Below are 24,639 nucleotides of genomic sequence, written 5' to 3'. Positions count from 1 at the left end.
TTACGTTACCTGCAACGTGCTACCCTTAAACACTCCATACAACTTAAGATTGATCGCCTTGTAACAAGCACGCACACACACACACACGCACACACACATACATACACACATACATACATACATACATACATACATACATACATACATACATACATACATACATACATACATACATACATACATACATACATACATACATACATACATACATACATACATACATACATACATACATACATACATACACACACACACGCTGTTCTGAGCTCCTTCATGCTATATTGACCTCTAAAAAGCTAACGGCTTCCCACACTTAACGCACTTATCTCCGCTTCGGCACCCAAACAGTTCACGCATCAATAAAAGATATTTCATACCTTGAGAACTTCTTCCGCGTTGGCAGCATAGCCGAGGACCGTGTAGGGCTTGTCGTACAAATTGAGGATGCCCAAATGCATGACGTTCGACTTCCGTAAGGCGACAACGTCCCTCCATAGCTGGGTCGTCAACTTCGCCGGCGTGATGAAGCTGCAAGTAGAGAAAGCGCTCAAGTCACCACATATCTCCAAGTCACCGCATGAGGAGAAGTGTGAATTTCGATTGGGATCTCTCTGCATGCTCTCGTGCACTTTCTTTTGTATCTGACCTAGAAGCTGTAATAATGTATTCTAAGCAGTAGCGGCATTTCCCATAGTAGTTGAGTTACGCAGTAAGCCACCTCAGGAAAAAAGGAATATTTCGGCTCAACAGCGAGCCTGATACGATTGTATGGAGAGATGTATTGAATGCGGTAACATAGGCTATGCCATTTCAGCCGTGATAGCCCTTTCATTACGTACCTGCACACACATTCAACCTGGCCATGTGGCCTGGAATCTGTAGAAACGCAACCTAGGCAGTCGGCCATTCGTTCCAATAGTACAATTATATAAAATTCAACTTTCTGCACGTACTTTGCATCCATAGTCGGTCTATAGCTATTTTGTGAAGAGTCATATGATATGATATGTCATTCGCAATTACTACACCAATCACATGGCCACTCCCGAAGCGTTCACGACGTCGGCGGTGCCACCGCCGTCGTAGTGCTGTCACAGTATCGAGGGCGTATGTGTGGCCCGGGTGCGTGCTGTTCGAATGGTTAGAATGTCTCCACAATTTTTTTTTCCTTGTCAAGGATTCTTTTCGGCAGTGCGTCTGGAATGCAGAAGCTATTGGGTTGTCGCAACCGTCAGTCAGTCACATCATTACGGTTGGAGGAAGTGAAAAAGAGCTACGAGATTTCTCTCTACGGTGCAGGAGAAAGCCGCAGTCGGGAACGTTTCCTTGACCGCGACAAGAATTCTCATCGCAGTCGGCCGCCATAAGAAGCTCAGCCACGGCTAAACGAACCGCTTTGATTGCTTAACCGCTTTATATATGTATATATATATATATATATATATATATATATATATATATATATATATATATATATATATATATATATATATATATATATATATATATATATTGAGAGAGAGAAAAGAGAGAGAGGGAGGCAGGGTCAGATCGTCCACCCCCTCCTTCACTCTAGAAATAGTGAAACTCGCAAACTAAGACATGTTTTAGTAATCGTAAATGACACGTGGCCTCAAGTGCCCTTGCTGAACATGCAAAATCTACAGGCCACAATATATATATATATATATATATATATATATATATATATATATATATATATATATATATATATATATATATATATATATATATATATATATATATATATATATATATATATATATATATATTGCATATTACTATTTCAGTAAGTGAAATAGCCTGGAAATGCTTCTGTGAGTTAAATTTAACAGACAGGGACCTATGTGTCTATCACACTCTGTGAACCACGGGGCAACAACAATTATATGAATTTGCATTTATCTCTTGCAACTATATAAAGTCTCGAAATGATACAGCCACACAAGGAAATGAGTGCCTCAGAGTGCTCCTGGATCATGCCCAGTCGCAGCAGTACAGTGCATATCAAATGCGCATTTGCTACAAAGAATTTTAGTAATTCAACAAAGCTTTCTACTTGTAAGTCTGTAGCATAAATGTATCACTCGTTTAGGTAATAGTATTGTCGAGGCTATGCGCAACGACGTATAATCAACGTAAAAAACTTGCAAAATTCCCACAAAAAAAATCGAATCGCCATCCTGGCGCTTCTACAGTGCATGTCCAGTGAATCTGATCAAAATCACAACTACACTTGATGAAGGGGTTACACAATGCTTTATTGCTTTGTGACCCCCCCCCCCCAACTCGATTTCCGCTTTATTTGAAATGGGTCGAGTTCACAGTTCTTCCAGGGCAACAGGATAAATTCTTTGTTCGCAAAACACATTCATAAAGCTCGGGATGGCTTACATGCGTAATTTGCTACATATGTCATAATTAGTCCTCTATCTTCGAAGTCTATCTACATATTTCCCATAACGCGCCCTTTATTTTCACCTACTATAAGAAAAATGTCTTGTTTAGTTCACCGAGGACATCCCTGAAACTAAGAGCGAGCCTATTATGACGCCTGAAAATAGGGAAAGAAAAACGACGCCTCATTAATTATTTGCAACACTTCTAACAAGACCAGAAACGTAAAAATATTGTCGCACATTGCCTTTAACATGTCCCCTCTCCCCTTTCCACAATATATAAACCTGTTGTACCCACATATGGCTATGTTGGGACCCTGGGAAGCAAAGCTGATAGCGGCCATATCGCACGCTCTAACGCTTGAACAAGAAATTTTTTTACAGCGAGTGTGTTTGAGCCGACCGCATTTAACCTCCCCCCAAAAGTTTGCATAGTGTACTACCAATTTTCGCTACATTTGGTCTTGGCGGCTTTTATAGTTCTGCCAGGGCTTCGGGCTCAATTCTTCCCTGCTTCTTAGACACACTTAAACACTCTGCGGTGCTAGCATACGTAATTTATTGCGAAAGCCCAAATTACCCATCTGTATTGAAGTTAACCTACACATCCCCCATTAACTTCTCCTAACAGTCACCAAACATAACGAAGTTTAGCGAGGACACCAGGCGAAACTAATATATCACGCATGAAAAAGTATGAAGAAAAAGGAGGAGGGTTCAGTAACTATTCGTAACACTTCTCAATAAACCAGAAAGGTTAAAACTACGCGACACATTGCACATAATATGCTGCCTATTTCTTCAAAGTATAACATATCTCAAACTAGAGTTCTCTTGGGACACTGGGAAACCAAGCTAATAGCAGCAGCATGACACGTTCGAACACTCGCTTACAATATTTTTACGCTGTATTTGATGAACACGTATTTGCCATATCGCACATAAACTTGGCGTATCGTTGCCCTTATGTTCACAAAATTCGACCTCAGTTGTAGTTATGCCAGCCTAGCCGTCTAACTCTTACACCGCTCATAAAGACTAATGACGCCATGGACGACTTCCATACGTATTCTATGCTGAAAAATGCGCATTTAACCCAGCCATTTGAAACGCTGCCTACACTTTATTCCTAGGAAGCCCCTGATTTTGACTAGATATAAACAAGGTACCTTGTTTAGCTCACCAAGGACACCGGCGAAGCAAACTACGAATCTTGTAATGTCTTTTCAGTCACGGCGTAGACATTTGTGAACGCGACCTATTTTTGCCGCTACTGTGCAGTGGTTGCAAGGAACAGACAATGAACATTAAGATTTTAGTAAATTGAACATTCTCCATTCTTAAAGTTCGCTCATCTCACTTCTCAGCGAAACGTTTCGCTTCACACGACCGATTTCATGAAGGCATTACCGTCTTTGACGAGACGTTTGAAGTGGGGCGTTTCGGTAGTAATCGCGAAAGATGATTTGTTCCCTTGTTGCAAAGCTTGCGCCCAATAATTAACCTGTGCATGTTATTTGAGCGGGCGATTGAATACATTTAATGAACAAACGTAGCATGACTGACTGTACGATAAATGAATATTTAATTACTATGTAATTATGATGGGTCACTATAGATTGCAGTCATTATTTCACCTTGACTTGCTTTCTATATGGAGTCTCGAGCACCTTGGTGTAAATTATTTAAGTTTCACGCACTTACAGACAGTCGATCGTAATTCGAGACTGAAGGTTTTTCACCAAAAACCCACGAAAAAAACGCGGGTTTAGTAATTATCTGCGACACTTGCACATAAAGCAGGAAAGTGAAAGTTTCGCAACACATTGCGCTTAAAACTATTTCATTGTCCCAGAATGTCACATCGGTATCTCGTGTGTTGTTTTAGGAATCTAGAAAACACTTAGATTACCGGCGGTATCACGCCCTAAAACGCTTAAATTAGTAAAGTTCTACAAAGGCTGCAATGAACCTACACAGAATAATCATAGATCGCTCGTCACTCGCAAAATTTTGTGCGTCGAATAAACACAAACGCCGTGCCCCGTATATATTACCGATGATACCGGGAGAAAGCAGCCGAACACTGTGTATAACGCATAAATAACGGATAAAGTGACCAGTCAGTTACTGTTTTCAGAGTATATAAGCAACCTACACATTGGAAATTTTCGGTGCATATCACCCAAAAGTGACCCTAATTTTATCAAAACACGAAATATCTGCTCTGTTTGCTCCTGCCGGGAAGCAACTAATAGCGCAGCTCTTATTTATAAGCAGCCTGAAAATGAAATCGTCAACCAGAAGTGACACCTCTTTAGAAATAACTCGTCAGTGTTCTATAGATATTGAAATGGCTCTGCGAGTCCGACCAAGGCCATTAACACGAGCATATCTACGATAAGTCGTGATTACACAATGCAATTCGACAGTTACACTTGTAAGAGGTTTGATTATATTTCTGAAGGTGGTAAGGTACTGAGACTTCAACGCTGCAAGGGACCGATCCGATTGTTCCAGCGTTTGACAATCCAACCATTTCCGGCCGTAAGGCACACCAGTCGTTGCGACCCATCACTGAAACTTAAATTACCAGCAAACCTTTCACGACGTGACGCAACACTGCTGTGTCGCCTATGGGTAGGAGTAGCATTCACTAACTCCTACAGCTATCCTATTGGAAAGGCGGACTCACCAATGTGCGCTAAATGTAAATGTGAAGAGACCATAAGTCATCCTCTGTGCCATTGTTCTCGCTTTGATAACCAACGTAAGACTCTCCACTGTGCCTTGAAAAGACTGGATGACAGGCCATTTGCAGAAGCAATGATCTTGGGAGCCTGGCCGCACAGTTCATTAGCCCAGAAAGCAGTTCGAGCGCTTCTTCACTACCTGAAGGCAACAGACTTCAGTGCCCGACTACAGACATCCTACACCTAACTTAGTACATGTGAAAGTGCGGTATACACTCATGTTTTCTTTCTCTCTCTCTCACTCTGCTTTCCCCTCCCCACGTGTAGGGTAGCAAAGTGGACTCAGTCTGGTTAACCTGCCTTCCTTTCTTTCTTCCCTTCTCTCTCTCTCTCTCTCTCTGTGGACTCAGTCTGGTTAACCTGCCTTCCTTTCTTTCTTCCCTTCTCTCTCTCTCTCTCTCTCTCTCTCTCGGCGTAACGGTGAGCGGCAAGGATTTCTGGGGGCAAGATTGCCCCCACAGGCTGCGAGGATAATTCATCATCATCATCAGCCTTATTACGCCCACTGCAGGGAAAAGGCCTCTCCCATACTTCTCCAACTACACCGATCATGTACTAATTGTGGCGATGTCGTCCATTCAAACTTCTTAATCTCATCCGCCCACCTAACCTTCTGCCTCCCCCTGCTACGCTTCCTGTCCCTTGGAATCCAGTCAGTAACCCTTAATGATCATCGGTTATCTTCCCTCCTCATTACATGTCCTGCCCATGCCCATTTTGTTTTCTTGATTTCTGCTAAGATGTCATTACCTAGCGTTTGTTACCTCACCCAATCTGCTCCTTTCTAATCCCTTAACGTTGCACCTATCATTCTTCTTTCCATACCTCGTTGCGTCGTCCTCATCTTAAGTAGAACCCTTTTCGTAAGCCTCCAGGTTTCGGCCCCGTACGTGAGTGCTGGTAAGACACAGCTGTTATACACTTTTCTCTTGCGGGATAATGGCAACCTGCTGTTCATGATCTCAGAATACCTTCCAAACGCACCCCAGCCCATTCTTATTCTTCTGATTATTCTCTGGGCATGGCTGATTATAACACTTTGTCCGCACCTCCCCCTCAGCCACACATCAAATGTAACAAGCTGATTGTGTTTTAGAATATGGATATAGCGGTACTGAAAAACTGGCCAAGATGCAAGTTGCGCAAGCTGACAAGTTTGTTAGGGCGGGAAATGGCCAGCTCCAGGCGTTATCCGCAACGCGAGCTTGTACGGCGAATCCCACGCGTCGTTCGCTACAGGGCGTCCGGAGAAGGCCCAAATGACAATCGCCGTTGTTAGTTAGTTAAATGTGGTTTAATAGCGCTAACGCGGCTAAGGCTATGCTGCTCAAACACGAGGTGTGTTAAAATCTAATTCAAGAAGAAAAAGGCTGCGTTTATCGATACTTTATGTAAAATGCCAGTGTCATCGAGAAATCTGCGCCGTCAGGTAATGGGACTATCGGATCAACTCCTAAAGTAAACGCAGGGTGTAAGGGCATGTGTAGTTTGTATAAATTGAGCAAAAGGTTTCGTCTGTGTACTTCAATATGTATACGTGTCAGTAATATATGCATAACGTTTGGTGATTCTTGGCATTTCTCGCATGTTGCTGCGTCTTCTTTCGTAAGTAAATAATTGTCTGTGAGGTGTGTGTGCTCAATGGCGTAGTTGGCATAAAAGTACTTCGAAAAACCGCTCCTGGTGGTTACATGACTTCCAGTCACCAAGTACTGGTTTAGTAATATGTAGCTTGTCTGAACAATGGTCCCATTCGTGTTGCCATTTTGACGTTAAGGCCTTCCTAACGGCACGGATACTATCATTATATGGAAGTGTTGTGTTTGTTAGGCCTCTGTACGCTGCCATCGATGCACATCTGTCAGCTGCTTCATTTCCAGGTATCCCAGCATGGCTTGCGACCCAGCAAAAACAAACTGAACTCAATTTTTTTAAGAGCCACCATGTTTTAAGTGCCTCCTTTTCAATGGTTCACACTCGGATTTTAGATGTAGAGACTAGTGTACTTAAGGAATCAGTGTATATGACAGTATTTCTGTGACTGTCAGTGATAATCTTTTTAACTACAACCCATATAGCATAAGCTTCTGCAGTGAAATCAGAGGCATGTTTTTGTAATCGAATACTTGTTTCCCAATTTCCCGCTACGGCCCCCAAACCCTCGTGTTGTTTTCTTTTAGAGCCATCAGTCTAAAATTTCGTGTAATATTGATATTTGTCCTGAAGAGAGCGGAATTCTTGTATACTCTGTTCGTGTGGAGTGTCTCTTTTCTTTAGATGTGTTAATGTCCCGTCACATACCTGTGTGAAATCGTACCACGGAGGCACGAGGTTGTGGGTTTTTTTTGGCAACCTGGGGGAATTCATAAGGAATGTCATAATCCCGACAACATTCCTCATATGGCAGGACAAGAGGCCTAATCGTGTTCGGTTTATTTGTATCGTGCAATCGTTGTGGTCCAAGCAGGGATATGGGTAGTAAAAAAAACCATTACTTATGTGGTCACTCTACCAAAAAAGAAAATGTAGATTTAGCTGGAGTTTTAATGGACTTTCCAGCGTGCGGGCGAAAGTGCCAGTGCGCGCTTTCAAAAGCGGGGGGGCGCATATGAAATACTTGCCCCCCCCCTCGTTCTCACAGTGGAGAGGGTGCAAGTGCCGCCCTTGCTTCCCCCCCCCCCCCTGTAGATACGCCTATGATAGTCTGGCTGGCACACGCAAGTGAGCGCCGATTAAAGCCTACAGAGAAGAACCAAGCACACGTGAGCCTATTCCGTCGAGCACACGGTCACTTGTTGGACAGACTTTTTGAGGAAGTAAAGGCAAAGGCAATTAATTGGCTTCGCGCAGAGTTGGCTCGGGCTGAGTGGCGTAATGCCCCCCCCCCACCCCATTTTATTTCTTTTTTGACGATAATTTATTAACATCCCCATCGAAAGGGGGCTGAGAGGGTGAAATATACTCACCTAGCCTGCTGCAGTTAATGAAGTAACCCATAGATATTTACCAGCCTAGCATTTTGTCTGTGTCTCCCTAACCTTTTCTACCATATTTAAAACCTCTATAGCTACCTTGTACAGTTACCTAGGCAGGTAACGGAACCGGTCCCACCAATTTCTCTCCTGATTCTTTCCACCAATTCTGTAATCGCGTCTCGCTTATCTCAACTGCCGACCGGTCGGTGCTTCCATCAACTTTAAATCCCGGTGCACTTCTGGACGGTGTACGCTTCCTCCACGGTATTAGCGGCGCCACGCGGCTTGTGGCTTTGCCGAACTGGAGGACTCACCGTGAGTCGAACGAAAGGCCACAGGTGGTCTTCGAATATCGTGAGCCGCACACCGAGGTGAACATGTCGAAGCTCACCATGTCGTCGACCGCCCCAACCAGGTTGTCTACGGCGTGAACGTGGGTGTACATGAGGATGTCGCACAGGTTGTCGTCCGGGTACTGTATGGCCAGTGTGGCCGTCTCAGACACCGAGCACATGAGAGGAGTAGGCGTGGTCGTGGCTGCGCATAGAAGCAAAGTTGCGGAGTGGGTATCCGCGTTATATTACCACTCTGTCGTGGAGTGAGATTATCCCCGTAATTCCACTCCTTTAAACTCCTCGGACTGCTTTAGGGTTTCACCATTGTCACTCCTGGAATGGTCTCGCTGATCCATTCCACTTCCACAGTTCAATGGAAAAAAACGCCGTCCTCGTAATTGTTTAGCATTTCACCTCCCCTCCCCCGCAAACACAAACTAACTAAACACATAATTTCGAAGTCTTAATGACGCCGCAATGCAATTTTTCCCTCTAGGACAAGCATCGTGATCTGCGATTTGTTCGAAGCCGTCGTTACATGTAATATCGGTAATATCGTTTTTTTTTCTACAGAAGTACTTTACAAATTCAGATTTGCCAAACATCTATCTGCCAGTCTGCGGAGAAAGCTATGCCATTAGCCCTAAATAAGCATTGCGCGAGCACTCTGATGGTAGAGCACCTGCTTGGTCAGAGCAGGACCTAGACATTAGAAACTTTATTTCATTGACACGTGTACAAGATGGAGTAGACTTTCCTATTTCATGAAGTGCTCGATGTACAAAATGAGTAATTTACTATACCAGTCATTTACTTTTCTATGAAGTGCTTATTTTGCTTGAAGATGTCATTGCATTGCTCTTCATACTGCGTCCACAAACACATCTACATGGTTTAGAAGTCAAGAATATAGGAGCTTACTGAAAAAATACCTGTAATCCCTGCAATGAAACTCCCTGGAAAACATGCCAATTTGTGGTGAAATCCATCCATGTGGTCTCCTTTTTCAAAGCACCTCCCGAGTTTCTTTATAAAGAAAAACTAAGAGTAGAACAAAATCTCTGTCGCTCCTTCCGATTCTTCAAACCCACAATGAAGAAAAAATTATCGGTAATAATTGATGATTTCCTAATCAATGTCTCGCTTCTTCATGTTTACGTGGCTTTTTATCGGTTTAGTATTAGGCCTGTTTTGCTTGAAAGTCAAACGTGACGCTAACTTTAGACAACATTGTGCGTCGATTTTCCAAGCACTGGCATACAGCGTTCTGCTCGTAACCACTGCAGTTAGCTTCACTTTAGCTGCCCACCCGTCAGGTGCTTCGCTGAATCGCACGCTGCGATGCAAGCAAGGCTTGTCTTTTGAATAAAAACCGCCATTTAAAAAAATGTTATTCTTCGGAAACTATTTATATTTCAGTAACCAAAAGGACAACACATTCCTACATTGCTCGGCATGTTATGCATTCATTAGCTTATTCCGTCACTTTTGTGACTAAGATAACAACGAAACGCATTGCTCCATTTTGAAAGACGATCTTTTGGTTTCTCGTTTAGTCACACATTTACCGGGTCCATTTTTTTTTCGGGAACACATCTCTGATCATCTGTTAACCAGTGCGCTGGACACTCGGCGGTGCGAAAAAAAATAAAGAAGAAAGCGTGTCGCGGGCTCCAAGCCGCCGTGGAGTCGCGCAGAATGAAACTGTTCACGACGTCGAATTCGACCTCCATACTTGAGTCGTAGGCCATGCGCGCTCTTGCTAAATCGAAGCATTATTTCAAAGATAGGTGGCTGGTATTAAATGTATACTTCTACCATGTAACGCAGAAAGGTTTCTCGGTCTTCCAAATAATAATATACGTATAATACCGTGTTATCTTTGATTACCGCGGCAGATAGACTCACCGATACGTAGTTAGCCAAGGGAAGGTATGGAAAAAAAATTTAGAACCCAATACAATGACCATGTTTATTCTATCTAGTATATTTATCGTATTTGTAACCTCGCTTAAACTCAACATTTACCATTCCAGGGCTGGGAGCCCGTTAAGCTCCTACTTCCTTTCTCGGGCTCCCATTGTATCCTCATTCCATTTCTCGCGGAGCCGCTCATTAGGGACGATTCCGGAATATTTCCAAATCTAACGCTTCACTGGTAGTGACATCTTATGACACGAAGTTTAACTACACAGCACACGACATGACATCCTAGCTGGTGAAGCAGCGCACTGACACGGACACAGTGAAGACACACAAGACGACGTCGGTAGCGATTGTCGTCTTTTCTTGTGCGTCTTCACTATGTCCGTGTCAGTGTGCTGCTTCACCGGCAAGGTATGATGATTAATCTCCAACTAGCACAACTTTCCACATTAATGATCTCCTACATTGCGTGGCACACGCACGGCCCGATCTCGGAGCCCAGGTACACAAAGTAAATGCGGGATACCGCTAATATGTTCTACCAGGATAGTGGCTTAGAGTTGGTAGCGACCTAATGGTTAGCATGCAGTCCTTTCACGATTTTTTGTTCGACGAGAACACTCTCGCTACACAAACATTTCGCCTAACGTATCTCGCGGCGAATGTCGACGTCATTGCGATTAGGCATGAAAATACTGTAGCGACACGCCTTATTGCCACGGCCGAGACGCGTCGTATATGAGGCGCTTATGCAACCGGGCTCCTCTCGTGCTTCCGTCAGGACCTCGCTGCGCCACGTAGCGACCCCACCGCGAAGACCGTGCGTAGCGCCTGCCTGAATAAATATCAGGAAATTCGGCAGAACCCATCATACGATGACTATCGATGCTAATGCGCTTAGCATATAAGCAATATAGTGGGACAACTTATAGCTATCATCGAAGTACATTCTGCGGGAAGAATGTGCTGCAGCGCGCTTCCCTAAGAACACCCGGCGCCATCTAGCGCTCCGCTGCAAAGCCTGCGCGGGGCCTTCGAAATGTACCGCACCCTAGGTATGTGTCTCTGGGAGTGTGCCACTCTACAACGACAAAAAAGATCGCTTAAGCTTCCCCGATCATGAGCGCCATCAAACCCACGTCACAAGGGTTCCTCGAAGGCGACAACTTGGCGCATTAGCAGGCTGCGCCACAAATGTGCTGCGTTTGTGCCGTTTTTCAATGAACGCCTTTCACGCCAACGCTCTAGCGAGCTGCGCCATGAAGTCACTAGGCATGTGCCACTTTTCAATGACCCTCTCGCCAACTTTAATTACTGAGTATTGTTTGGAGTCAGATCACGGCGACTGGCGTTGGCTGCAGGTTGCATCCCACCCCTGCCACCAGTTGTTGAGACTCGGGGTAGTGTTAGAGCAAATAATCCTTTGGGCACAGGGATGACTTTCGTCAGGGAGTAGGAGTAAAAGGTGTTTATTTTGCGTAATTTATGTATTAAAACAAGTACTAAAATTCTAGTCAGGATACAGACGTCTGCAGACATGTGTGTCCTCACATCTGCAAGCATGCGTGTCCTGACTAGAATCTGACTGCTTCTTTCAATATGCAAATAATACAAAATAAACCGCTCTTTCAATAGTACTCTTGGACGTACTGATCCCTATGCCCAAAGGATTCTTTGCCTAAGCGCTAGCCCGAGTCCCAACAGTATGTGCCACTGAGAGGGCGGCAGCAAGGGAACAATTCTCAGCGTTTCAAGACGCCGGTGCGTCATGCTTCTTGTCTCGGAGGTCATGGGTGAATTTCGGGGCAGTGCCACTAGATGGCGCAGCGTCCCCAGAATGAAGCGCACTAGAGGAGCCTGGTTGCTGCATGACCTGTTTTTCAAGCACCATGCATTTCGGGGGCCATGCGCAGGCTACTTGGTGGTGGCTCTAGATCGCCGCGCGTGTTCTTAGGGTAGCGCGAAAGACAAGTTACGCCGCAGTACACGCTTCATACATGCCTCGTTTCGGCAGTGGCAATACTATGTGTCGCTACATTGATTCAATGGTAACGCATTACCGTCGACAGTCATCATGAAATTGGTGCTGTCATAATTTTCTTGTTATTCAAGGGTGGCACATAACCACTGACCCAAGTTGGCATTGCCAAATGACACTGACCTAAGAGGCTCATTAAGGACGGGTGCGGGTGCATACGCAGCAGCACATACCTACTCACCAAAGTGGACAAGAAAGACGTTAATTGAAGAGTGGCACTTACCCAGTGGCAGTTGCCTAATGTTACAGGTTGTCATGATAGAAAATCATCGAAGAACGGCAAATATATAATGGAACAGACCCAGTGACCCAACTTGGCATGAAATAGGGTCTTTGAGGAACCGCACATAACCGGTGTCGTATGCCCAGTTACCGAATTAAGTAACTCCGACAGTTGGTTCCGAGCCCACTACTCTGAGCTCGGCAGCCCGATGGTCGGCCCAAGTTAACTTGGCGGGAAATAATTATTGGATGCGGATAAACGGATAAACAGACCGGCACACAAGCAATCCGCGAACTGGGGGGAGTTCCCAACGAATGCTAATCGCAATAAATATGTTTCGAGCGCACTGTAGTTGGACCAAATGCCCCAAGATGGGTTGCTACCAGCTCTAATAATACCCTCCACGTATCCGTAATCCGGTGTACCACACAGGCTAACATGTTTCGAGACAAGCCGGAACCCTATTATAAATATCATTCGTCGCCATGTGACGCCAGCCATTATCGCGACGTTTCTTACTCGCAGAACTAGGTGTCGGGGCGTGAGGTGGCGTGGGCTGGGCCATTGGAGCTGGGGCTCGAGTGCTTTGAGGAGGAGGGGGCGTGGGTTTGCCCGCTGGAGCTGGGGCTCGAGAGCTTTGAGGAGGAAGGGGCGTGGGTTTGGCCGCTGGAGCTGGGGTTCGAGTGCTTTGGGGAGGAGGGGGCGTGGGTTTGGCCACTGGAGCTGGGGCTCGAGACCGTTGGGTAGGAGAGGGCGTGGGTTTGGCCGCTGGAGCAGGGGCTCGAGAGCTTTGAGGAGGAGGGGGCCTGGGTTTGGCCGCTGGAGCTGGGGATAGAGAGCTTTGAGTAGGAGGGGGCGTGGGTTTGGCCGCTGGAGCGGGGGCTCGAGAGCGTTGGGTAGGAGGGGGCGTGGGTTTGGCCGGTGGAGCTGGGGCTCGAGAGCGTTGGGTAGGAGGGGGCGTGGGTTTGGCCGGTGGAGCTGGGGCTCGAGAGCGTTGGGTAGGAGGGGGCGTGGGTTTGGCCGGTGGAGCAGGGGCTCGAGAGCGTTGGGTAGGAGGGGGCGTGGGTTTGGTCGGTTGAGCTGGAGGTCGAGGGCGTTGGGTAGGAGGGGGCGTGGGTTTGGCCGCTTCAGCGGGGGCTCGAGAGCGTTGGGTAGGAGGGGGCGCTGGCTTAGGCACGGGGTCGGCGGCAGGATGCGCGCTGGGCCTCTGGGCTTGTGGTCGGCGTGTCGGTATGATCTGCAAAAATGCCAGCACCAAAACAGAGGCTAAATATAGAGGTATCTAATATTGCAAAAAAAAATTCAAATATTCCAATTCAATCCTTTACAAACATGACACTAACAGTGCTTTACAAACGACGCTAGCACTTTAGAATAACATTACAAGTGGAGGGGTGTTCGCCCCGTGTGTAGCCTGAAAGTACGGCGCCTACAGATTCTCTATAGACCTTTCTGTCGACCAGGTAGAAAAGATACAAGAGGAAAATATTAGGCTGACGTAGGTACGGCTCAATTCAGTGGTGTTTTCCTGCATAAATACTTAGGTTGGTGAACTCCTTGGCAAGAAAGCTGCGCCAAACAGCTTGACGGGGCCAAGGACCCACTTTCTGATGTAAAGGTCATTTGTCTAGAAGCCTGTCATAGTTTCTCTGTGCACCAACGTACGACCTTTTCTCTGTAGAAAATTACTCCTCAATATATATATATATATATATATATATATATATATATATATATATAGTACAACATGGGAAGGGTTTCGCCAGACCCGAAGGTATAACATTCAAAAATGGTCGGGCCCCAGCCCTCCCCCCCCCCCCCTCCCCGAAAAACGAAAGCTTTCAGCCTATGGCTTCAAAACCTCCGTTTCTTCCTTGTACCACTACCTATGCCTGTAACCGATTCGGTCGTATCAATCTCTTCCCTGCTTATTTTTTTCACCAATACTCTTAAATGTACCTTACTTATCTCGACTACTGACCGGTTGATGCTTCCGTCCACTTTAAATTCAAACGCTCCTGGAAGTTGTACGTTACCTACGGGTCTCGCTGAATGAATCCATTCACATGCCATTAGGATGACATGAGCGGCCTCTCGATTTATGCTGCGGCATACAAATGTTTCATCTTCTTGCGAATATTTGCGGCGAGAAATTTTTGTCCTTTGACAACCAGCTCGAGCCTCAGATAACAATGCACTGACCATTTTGTTAGTGTACAGATTTTCACTTCCAATTTCTTTCTTCTTGTTCTTCTAAATATCCGTGGTCTTTTTTTCTTCTTTTCATTCTTTGAATCCAATTCACTTTGTCCGTTTTCTTCATTTTCTTTCTGATGACTTTTGGTTATCTATTTACACTTTCAATTACCCTGAACGTGGTTGCCAGCTTTCTTGACCTCTCCCTCCATTCTGTGTCCACGCTTATCAGGTACAGATATTTGTGCGCTTTAGCTTCTCATTATTTTGATCCATGTTCCCGAGTAATTTTTTCAACATTAACTTTTTTCTGCGCTTTTCTGCCCAAGGCAGCCCTCACCGATCTTTCGTTAACTTCCAACCCCGACAAGATATCTGATTCAAGCGCGGAATGGTATTTGCGAACGTTAGTACTGAAATTTTTACTCCTTTCCAAATTCCACATACCACCTCATATTTATTGTGGCCCCGAGGTGCACTGTTTCATTGTTGCTGCGAGAACTCTAAAAGCTACGCCATCTCTCGGCAATCACAATAAGGGCCGTGGATTAATTTTCCCAACAGAGCGCGAACAAACGACGATGGAAATTAGTTGTACTTCTAATTGAATTTTAAAAAACTAAATAAATTGTAAAGAAAGTAGACGAAAAAAAATGGCAGCAGGTTGGATACGAACCCGTGCCTTCCAATTACCGCCTTCGATGCTCTTACCACTTCAGCTACGGCGGCGCAGTTTTCCCACTCACATTCTGGCGTACTTATGTTTTATCTGCTAGAAATAACCGTGGTAGACAAGCACGTACGTCAAAGCCAGCCAGTAAGTCCGTGTTTGTTCTAGTTACGGAGTTCTCTGAGTGGGGCCTCATGGATAGTTTACGTGAGTAAAATTGAATCCCACGCGACGGAATTCAACGGGAAACAGCCACAGAGCAAAGATATGCAAGCTCCTTCAATCCGTACAACTTACGTGCGGAACCTATTGTTGCGCGATTTGACTGCATTAAGATCTTATGAGGTAGACATCAGGCTATCTCTGTACCATGACCTAATATGGTGTTCGAACACTTCGACAAGGCCTTAACGAGGAAAAAAAATGCTCCGGCGATGCTGATTAAACTAATTCATGTATCTCAGACACCAGACAGATTTCAATTTCACCACATAAATGATGTTATACTGCATGATTTTACTCCGCTAAGCAGTTACCAGTCTATACCACCATGTAACATCACCATTTAACGCTTTTATCAACTTGGAAAGGAAAATATTTTCCGCCTTATTTCGGTTTGCTCCAAGAATCTGGCTGTGAAAAGGCGGCGTAACACAATACTACATAACAACTTTGTAGGACTACAGGTTTCAGCCCATCACCGCCAACGGTGACTGTGCCTTGGTAGATGAATTTGACCGCTAGCAGAGAAAAACGGTAAACCATTGTATCGAGCCGTGTACAGCGGCGTTCAAGGACAAACCAGCAGCACTTCAGTTAAAAGGATCGCTCCGTCACATGACTTGGGTTGCAAGGCCCTTCGACAGTGTGAACGGCTTCAACTGGAGCTGCTTATAGCACAGCCAGTGATCCGCTTCTACGTAGTCTGCGGGACATTGCATAATTTTGTTTTGTTATATGAGGTGCTACGATTAAGCGTCTCAGCTGACATGGGCGTCACTTGAGCACAATGCTCAATGCAAAGATATGCGCGCATGGAGACACTCAAAGGTACGTGGCAGCTGTGCGCATGCGGTATGTCTCTGTACGCTTTGCTTTTTGCACGTTTTTATTTTTTTCTCCGGGTATATTTTTTTATCGGCGTCGTTTTATTGCGCTGGAGCTTTCCCGTGAATTGCTTATAGTACCCGATCATTTTCTTGCTGATCTTCCGCGGAACTCTGCAGTAAGCTTGACCTTTCTTCGGCCCCACCTGCTAGCGTTTACATGAACCCGACGACCATTTCTCCATTCGACAAAACATTTGACTCTACCTGAATGCTTAAGGTTCATCTAACGTTAACCATACACGTGAGTAGTACTTACGGGAGTAGAGCGATTAGACGCTGGCGCTGCGGGAACAACGATGTCAGGGGGATCGTAGGAGGTACGGCCACCGCCACCGCCACCGCCATCACCGCCGCCGCCTCCTCCGGAGGAGACATCTCCCTCGTTCTCTTCCAAGTTCACTTGAAGGAAAGGAGACATAAACTTGGCCATATGCCTGTTGAAGCGCGCCTTCGTTGCCATAGCATTTCGAAAAAATTTCTTAAAAAGAACCTTCTAAAATATGCATTGTAGCTACAGGCCCATAAAAAGACAAGATACGTGTAGAACAACCTTAAACGCTGGGCGCGGTGCTAAATCGATTCAGGCAAAAAGACGCCGAAAACGATGCTCATAGAACATGCACTAAGTACGCAGGGCGAATGGCGGACGAACAAGTGTATTTTACTGTCGACAGAATCCGCCAACATCCCACCAAGCGCATGCGCGAGAACACAGTCTTGGACACACAGTTCCCATGCCTTTTACAACACCCAGCACTAGGTCACGGAGTCGAATCCCGGCCACGGCGGCCGTATTGCGATGGGGACGAAATGCGAAAACACCCGTGTACTTAGACTTCGCTTCACGTTAAGGAACAGCAGATGGTCCAAATTATTCCGGAGTCCACCAATGCGACGTGCCTCATAATCAGATAGTGGCTTTGGCACGTAAAACCCCGTAATTTGTATTACACAGTGCAACACACACAGCAGTGAAACCTAATACCTTAACGAAGGTTATAGGTGGGAACACTTCGTTTTAGTTAGGGCGAGTGACGATACCCTGACGCATATGTCCTTTTGTATCTTGAACAGGCTGATGTGCTTAATAAGACCTTGCGGGCTTATGTCAACGATAAGGTTGACTTACGCAAGCATTTGTCCGGCGTATTTCTTGCATCTTGCGTAGGCGACTTTTTTGTTTGTTTTCATCTTAGTCATTGTTGCGATTGGCCTGTTGCTAATTCTGTTTTTCTCATATGTTGCTCAACAAACTAGCGCAACTTTTCTAGAGGAATTTTCGCGCAGCGGTCGTTCTGCTTCGATGGAAATAACGTGTAGTACTGGAATCTGTCGAGAGTCCTTCCGCTTGCGATTTCAAACTTTCTTTCGACTTTTGAACACATGTCCCATGTTCGCAGCTTACATGTTAAGTTTAGCGGGAACAAGATAAGCAGTAGGGATGTTTGTTAGGACTTGATAGGGTTGTCTTTCAGCGGGCAAATACGAACCACTTATGCTAACTGCGGGGGCACTTTAGTGGTCAGTGCGAAATTATCAAGGAGACAGGTGAGGTTGGACGTGATTTCGAGGACCGTGAGCGGAATGGTGACACCATGCGTAAGCGTGACGCCTGGGATTGGATTAACTACATAGTCACCATGAGGCACAGTCGCCGGCTGTGCCTCATGGTGACTATGTGGTCACAATCAGACGTCTGCCACAGCTTTGGGTGGCGGAAGAATGAAGTGAATGCAATTGAAGCGGCTCCGAGACGGGTCACTGGCATCAGAGAGAAGAGGCAAGGCAAAGATAGCCGGTCTAACAGTCTACGAGAGCAGAATGGGCGAAAAAAAATCGAGACCGAGTATGAGTCGGTGAGGGCATTGGGCTATGATAGTAAAAAAGGACGGCAGTGCGTCGTTCTGCGGCTATTCCCCGGGAAGCAGGGCCCATGCCAATAGCAGCGACTATGCCTTCCTTGACGACTCTTGGAAATGAGTTGGGCGCAGCTAGTGGCGAATAATGGCGGTAATAATAGACAAGTCCACCCCAGTGTTGATCAATGCACTTACATGAATCTCGTCAAAATTAACGTCGAAGATATTCTGCTTTGTGAGAAAGGTCTAGCGAAGATTCGCTGCGAAAATCATCGTTCACAGCTCCGCCTCCAGAAGCTGCACTGTCTAGTTTTGCGGTTTTGGGTCGGTCGAAGAGGCCGGAGAGGCAGTTGTGCAGAACGGGGGCGAACGACATTGACGGCGTAGTGAAGAAGTAGACCGGAAGTTGCGGTGTCAAGCCACAGGAGACTCAACTGCTGAAGACTTCTTTGGAGTAGAGAAAAAAAATTATGTGGTTTTACGTACCAAAACCACTTTCTAATTATGAGGCACGCCGTAGTGGAGGACTGCGGAAATTGCGACCCCCTGGGATTCTTTAACGTGCAGCTAAATCTAAGTACCACGGGTGTTTTCGCATTTCGCCCCCATCGAAATGCGGCCACCGTGGCCGGGATTCGATCCCGCGACCTCGTGCTCAGCAGCCCAACACCATAGCTACTGAGCAAGCACGGCGGGTGGCGTAGAGGAGGTGAACGAGAAGGAAATGCTCCAGGTACTGAAGCAGTCGGCGAAGGAAGAGCGAGTCGGAGACGTCGAACGGCTGAGGCCATGGCGAGTCATGTGACCTATGGGTTTGCATTGGAAGCATATGGGCTTCGCGTCGAGGGTGCGCCACTTATTCGAACGGGTTATGTGGTCGAGAATAGGGGCAAACGGAACCGAATGCGGGGAAGGGAGTACAATGGGGTTCAGCTGTGCAGAGGGGCCGTACAGATTCAAGGCCGAAGTTTGCAAAATTTTGCAGGCGACGGTATGCATCAGGAAGATCGTGGCCACAGACGGATCACCTATTTGGGCGCAAGTGGGTGCCGATCATGGAGATCCAGCTCACGATGAACGAAGCAATTGAGGTTGTCGCATCGATAGGGCTGGTGGAAGAGCTCCTCACGACACGAGGTCACAGCTGTGCTTGGAAGGCGCGTGAAGTGCTGGGTGACTAGGTGGCTTTTCACTAGTTTCAGGCGGTAGAATTCTTTGAGGATGCTGTCACTGCTGGTAACCTTGTTGACTGCCAGTAAATTGAAGGCGCCATCAGCATACCCTTTGACGAAGTAAGCAACCTAATCCTGCTCGGACATGTTCTGATCGGCCTTGCGACAAAGAGCCAATACGTTGAGAATGCAAGGGATGGTTGACATCTGTACCCGAGCAGCAAGGGCCTTCTTTGAAGCTACACGGTGACCAAACGGTTTACCGAAAAGATCATGGAGCTTCTTGTTGAACACATGCTAGCCAGGGATCTCTTTCTCATGGTTCCGAAAACTGAAAAGAGATTGGTCTGAGTGCGGCCGAGGTAAATAAACAACATTGGCGAGCACAAACGTCAGATCCCACCTGCTATTGGTGCTGACTCGTTCATGTATGTTCAGCAAATTCTCAGCATCGAGCCCGTCCACGTAGAACATTCCAGCCTCCCGAGGATGTGAAACTGTGACGAAGGTAGTAGCCGCAGGCGAAGTGGCTGGCGTAGATGATGATCCGTCACGAAGGGTCAAAGGGGGATTGTGGGCGTTGCGGCAGGCCCCACCTTTCTTTTATCAAGCGGCCGTGGTAAAGTTACGTTTAACTTCTATTTATAGTGTTAGTGCAATCGCGATGAATGTGGCGAGCGACAAAGATCAGCGCCACTTCGTTTGCTTCATCTTCACTCTAGCCATGTTGAGGTGGTATCTATCAATCTATCTATCTACACACACACACACCTGCCGATTCGTCATCTACGTGGTATTCGGCAGGCACGCAGCCGACGCTATCAAAGTTCGAGAGAGACGCCTGCAGTAGTGGCTTAGTGGCTATGGCACTGGCCCGCTGACCACAGGACCCCGGGATCAAATCCCAGCCACGACGGCCGCATTTTGATGGGGGCAAAATGCAAAAACACCCTTTTGCCGTAAATTGGGTGCACGTTAAAGAATCCCAGGTGGGTTATGCTAATCCTCAGGCGCCCACTATAAGAGGCGCAACCAAAATTATGAACATAAAGAAAGTACCAACTTGCCGAGCTTTCAGGTCTTCTGACGTGCTTTATAATCAGATCGTGGTTTTGGCACGTAGAGCCCCGGAATTCGCTATATATTTGTTTTTTTTTTACGAAACTCCGAAAGAGTGTGAAAAGAAAACATTACTTTAAAACGAACACTCACCATCAGCGCCTAAACTGATCAAATAAATGACCAGAAGGATGAGTCCTCCAGCCAAAAAGCACACGATAATGCTGATCAACAACGTGTTGTCGCTGGGAGGCAGAGGAGAAAAAGAAAGCAGTGTTTATTCAGAACTCACGCACTACGTAATTGTTAATAGAGCTGAAGAAAACGAAGAAAAGTCTGAACAAGCAAAAACAAATTCTGATTATGAGGCACGCCAGTAATGCCAGTAATGGTAGACGTATGCCGCATTACTGGCTAGGTATGAAGCATAATACTATACAGCGAACGTTTTCTGAAATGAAACAGTAAAACAGGAAAATAAAGCCGGGTCCAGGGACATCGTTACACATGTTTTACTGGTGTAATCGAAAACTTCCAACGCAGCTGCGTTGCGATGCAGTGTTCAAGATGTGCAGTTTTCCCCTGGAGCTCAAGGGTTAGAATTCAACCTAGTGTATCAATATTCACGAACATTTTGACTATGTGCACAGACGTTCGAATACGTGAGAGGAAGCTACAGAAAGCACGACGCGCATGCAAAACACGTTTTTTTTTTTTTTTATTTGGCTGACGAACACACTTTCCTAACGGTGTCACTTAGTCTGAAGATGCCTCCGTTGACACCATAAGGTTGCTCGTCAGTGGACGATTCAGTCTGCACCAGTGAAGACTAAGGTGCCGCCAACGGTAGCTGCGTTCATTCCTTTTAGAAGCACGGTGCAGACTTACGGAGGTGGTGTTAATGAATGGTTTAGGGTTAGCAGGGCACCTGTTTCGTTTCTGTGGTGCGTTTTATGTCATGCGCACCGCGTATGCGCCTCCATTCCTTGGCAGCACAGGAGAGAAGACGAGGGATCAGCGTCTAGGCATTCCCTTATCGCTAAATGTGCTGAGTGTGCTAAATGTGCTGAGTGTGCTAAATGTGCTAAATGTGCTGAGGATGGATGATGCCGCAAACAAATTTGGAGTGCGCTTAAGCTTCACCGTTAAGAGCGGAATGTGATAACATTCAAAGATCCCTGACCGCTTCTCGCGGTTCCCGTCAACTGCAGCTTATGTAATCGTAATGGTTACCGGGAAACGCTGGCCGTGAACGCCGTGCACTAAGGCGAGCTTTCTGGTAATAATGCAGCCTCCCGTATATATGGGCTGATCCCGAAGGTTGAGCACAAGAGCGCCAAAAGAATTTTCATCATTTTCAGGTTTCTGTTATTGTTTCGAACTTTTATTATTTAGGTGTTAGAAGATTTAACATAAAAAGCATGCGCTGTCTGTTTTGTCTCGTGACATTTGTTTGTGGGCTGTCATTCTAAAGACTCCCAGGAATAGCTTTGTTAAGAATGTAACACAAGGTATGAGCAACTCGGGTGACAGAATGGTGTTACAATATAACCCTCATATACCGCATTTCATATAGCAAGGTGTGGCATATACATCTACTTACCCATAAGTATAAACCCCATGCAAGAGATCTTGCACGCGACAGCGACGAGCGACGCGATGGAGATGGCTGTCGCGTTCGCTCGTCGCCTACAATTTGTACCCCATGCGAGCGACGACTTCAAGCGACGTCTCCCCAGTGTTGCCGGTATGAGTGCAGCAATATAGGTGCCGAAACTAGTGTGACGCGTGCTTTATTAACTTAAGTTCATGCGTTTTACTGTAAAAAGCAGCATAAAGTATTTCTGAAAGTCTTGCAGTAGTTTCTTATCCTTGCACATATAAAAATTGAATCGTTTGCTCGTTCCGTGCGACAATCGGAAGTACTTGAGTTATGCACATCCAGTTCCGGCTTCGCGCTATTGGATAGTCGCTCATAGCACTTCCAGGCGACGAGCGACGAATTCTAGATTTGCAGAACCGAGCGATCGCGCGACAAGACCGAGTGATCTGTTCACGCGACGGCCCGATCCGTGGCTCGAATCCGTCGCTCGTTGCTGTCGCGCACAATTTTCGCTCGCGGCCAACATCGCAGACGCCGACACCTCATATTCTACGACACGGGGTCCAGAGCGTTCCGCATCATCAATTAAACACCAAAGCTAATACTGTTGCGCCATCTACTATAAGGAAATAAAATCACTTCCCGGGCTCAGTACCGTGTCTCCAGGCCTAGCAGCGCCGAACCTAACAGTTCGTATAAATAATAAAAGTAAACTAGGCGGTAGCGTGACGTCCCACCGCTATGTTTTACAGCTTAGTCATAAAGCTTCGGTGCGTATGTATATGCGGCTCAAAGCAGGTCATGGAATTGGAGCCATAACACAGTAGTACACACACTTGAGAGGGAGTCGTCGAGATATGAATGCACGTGCGAAGAGGTTCAGTGGTGACGATTTCGCGCCACTCGTAAAGTAATAGCTGGAACGAACCGTTCTAGCAGAGTTGCCCTAACATTACACCTACCACTAAAGTTTCCGTTTGAAAGCTTTAATTCTCCAGATATTCGTTGACACTTGAACGGGCCCTCGCAGGGTGCATGCCGGACCACTTCGGGTTTTCTCAGCAGCTCTATCCTAAGGTATATTTTGTATTGTGCATATGGATGTCAACAACAGACTTTAATCCAATGCGTCTAGCTCTCCAGCGCTGTAGACAAAGAGAGGAAGCGCGACGTCGAAGTGTGCATTTCCGGCTGCTGCGGCTGCTTTTGGAACATAGAAGCTGGAAATGACAACGCAGCATGAAGAAAAACAGAGAAACGAAAGTACAGTGCGCTAAATAGCCCGGCTGACGATCCTATAGATGAACTATTCTCAGTTTGACAGAGAGCCCCATCAGTGATATGTTGTCCTGCGCCGCACCGACATTATAAAACGGAAGGCTAGTCGGGTGCCGCTCCTTCTACTGCCTGGACATCCACTCCTCCCCCTTCCCCATCTCCCACGTTTCATTCTTTCTCGTAGATACTTCCCTCGATAGGACAAGAACGGCGGAATCTCAGCGGGCGATCATGATACTTAACAATTTAGTATTATTGCTTCCAAGGCTGCGATAGATGCCAGTGCGTGCAATTTCAATTCAAATCAATCATGTCGCCGACATCACGCACAGGAGGCTGACTGCCATGCGCCCACCTTTCCGTCAATAACAATGGCGACAGTATCTTAGTCAAAGGCAGCCTTGTCGTCATCGGCGTAGTACTTTCGTGGACTAAACGTGTATTGCTGGTACTTCACGCTGCTACTCTACGCGAACAAGTGCAATTAGTGCAGAGAAAAGCGCACTCAGATATTCCTTTGTGGTTAAGAAGCACTCGTTCGCAACCTGTACCAATGACTACCGGGGTTTTCTAGTGATAATATCGTTGTGCTGCTGGGCCGGAATGTATTATTTTATTTTGAACTGTTTTAGACACGAACATAGTCTTGTATGACAAGCTGAATGCGGAAATCTTCTGCCATACGTGGTATATATAATATGTATATATATATATATATATATATATATATATATATATATATATATATATATATATATATATATATATATATATGTGTGTGTGTGTGTGTGTGTGTGTGTGTGTGTGTGTGTGTGTGTGTGTGTGTGTGTGTGTGTGTGTGTGTGTGTGTGTGTGTGTGTGTGTGTGTGTGTGTGTGTGTGTGTGTGTGTGTGTGTGTGTGTGTGTGTCTGTGTGTGTGTGTGTGTGTGTGTGTGTGTGTGTGTGTGTGTGTGTGTGTGTGTGTGTGTGTGTGTGTGTGTGTACACGAGCGGCGCGCTGACAAGACATGTCACGGCTATAAAG

The 24,639-nt window shown here is 46.1% G+C and overlaps 1 protein-coding gene across 1 annotated transcript; it reads right to left on the bottom strand.

The window, feature by feature from the left end:
- Nucleotides 1–371: 371 nt before the first annotated feature.
- LOC129385832 (uncharacterized) lies at nt 372–17,105 on the bottom strand. Its single transcript, XM_055072990.1, has 4 exons — nt 16,902–17,105; nt 13,190–13,907; nt 8,463–8,685; nt 372–528 (listed from the first exon to the last, which is right to left on the bottom strand). Exons 1-4 carry the CDS (start codon nt 17,103–17,105, stop codon nt 372–374), a joined length of 1,302 nt encoding a protein of 433 aa, XP_054928965.1.
- Between the last annotated feature and the right edge of the window lie 7,534 nt (nt 17,106–24,639).

The sequence above is a fragment of the Dermacentor andersoni genome, chromosome 7 (assembly GCF_023375885.2).
Source record: "Dermacentor andersoni chromosome 7, qqDerAnde1_hic_scaffold, whole genome shotgun sequence".
Taxonomy (NCBI): domain Eukaryota; kingdom Metazoa; phylum Arthropoda; class Arachnida; order Ixodida; family Ixodidae; genus Dermacentor; species Dermacentor andersoni.
The sequence above is the reverse complement of the archived record's forward strand: the minus strand, read 5'-3'. Positions and strand labels throughout refer to the sequence as shown.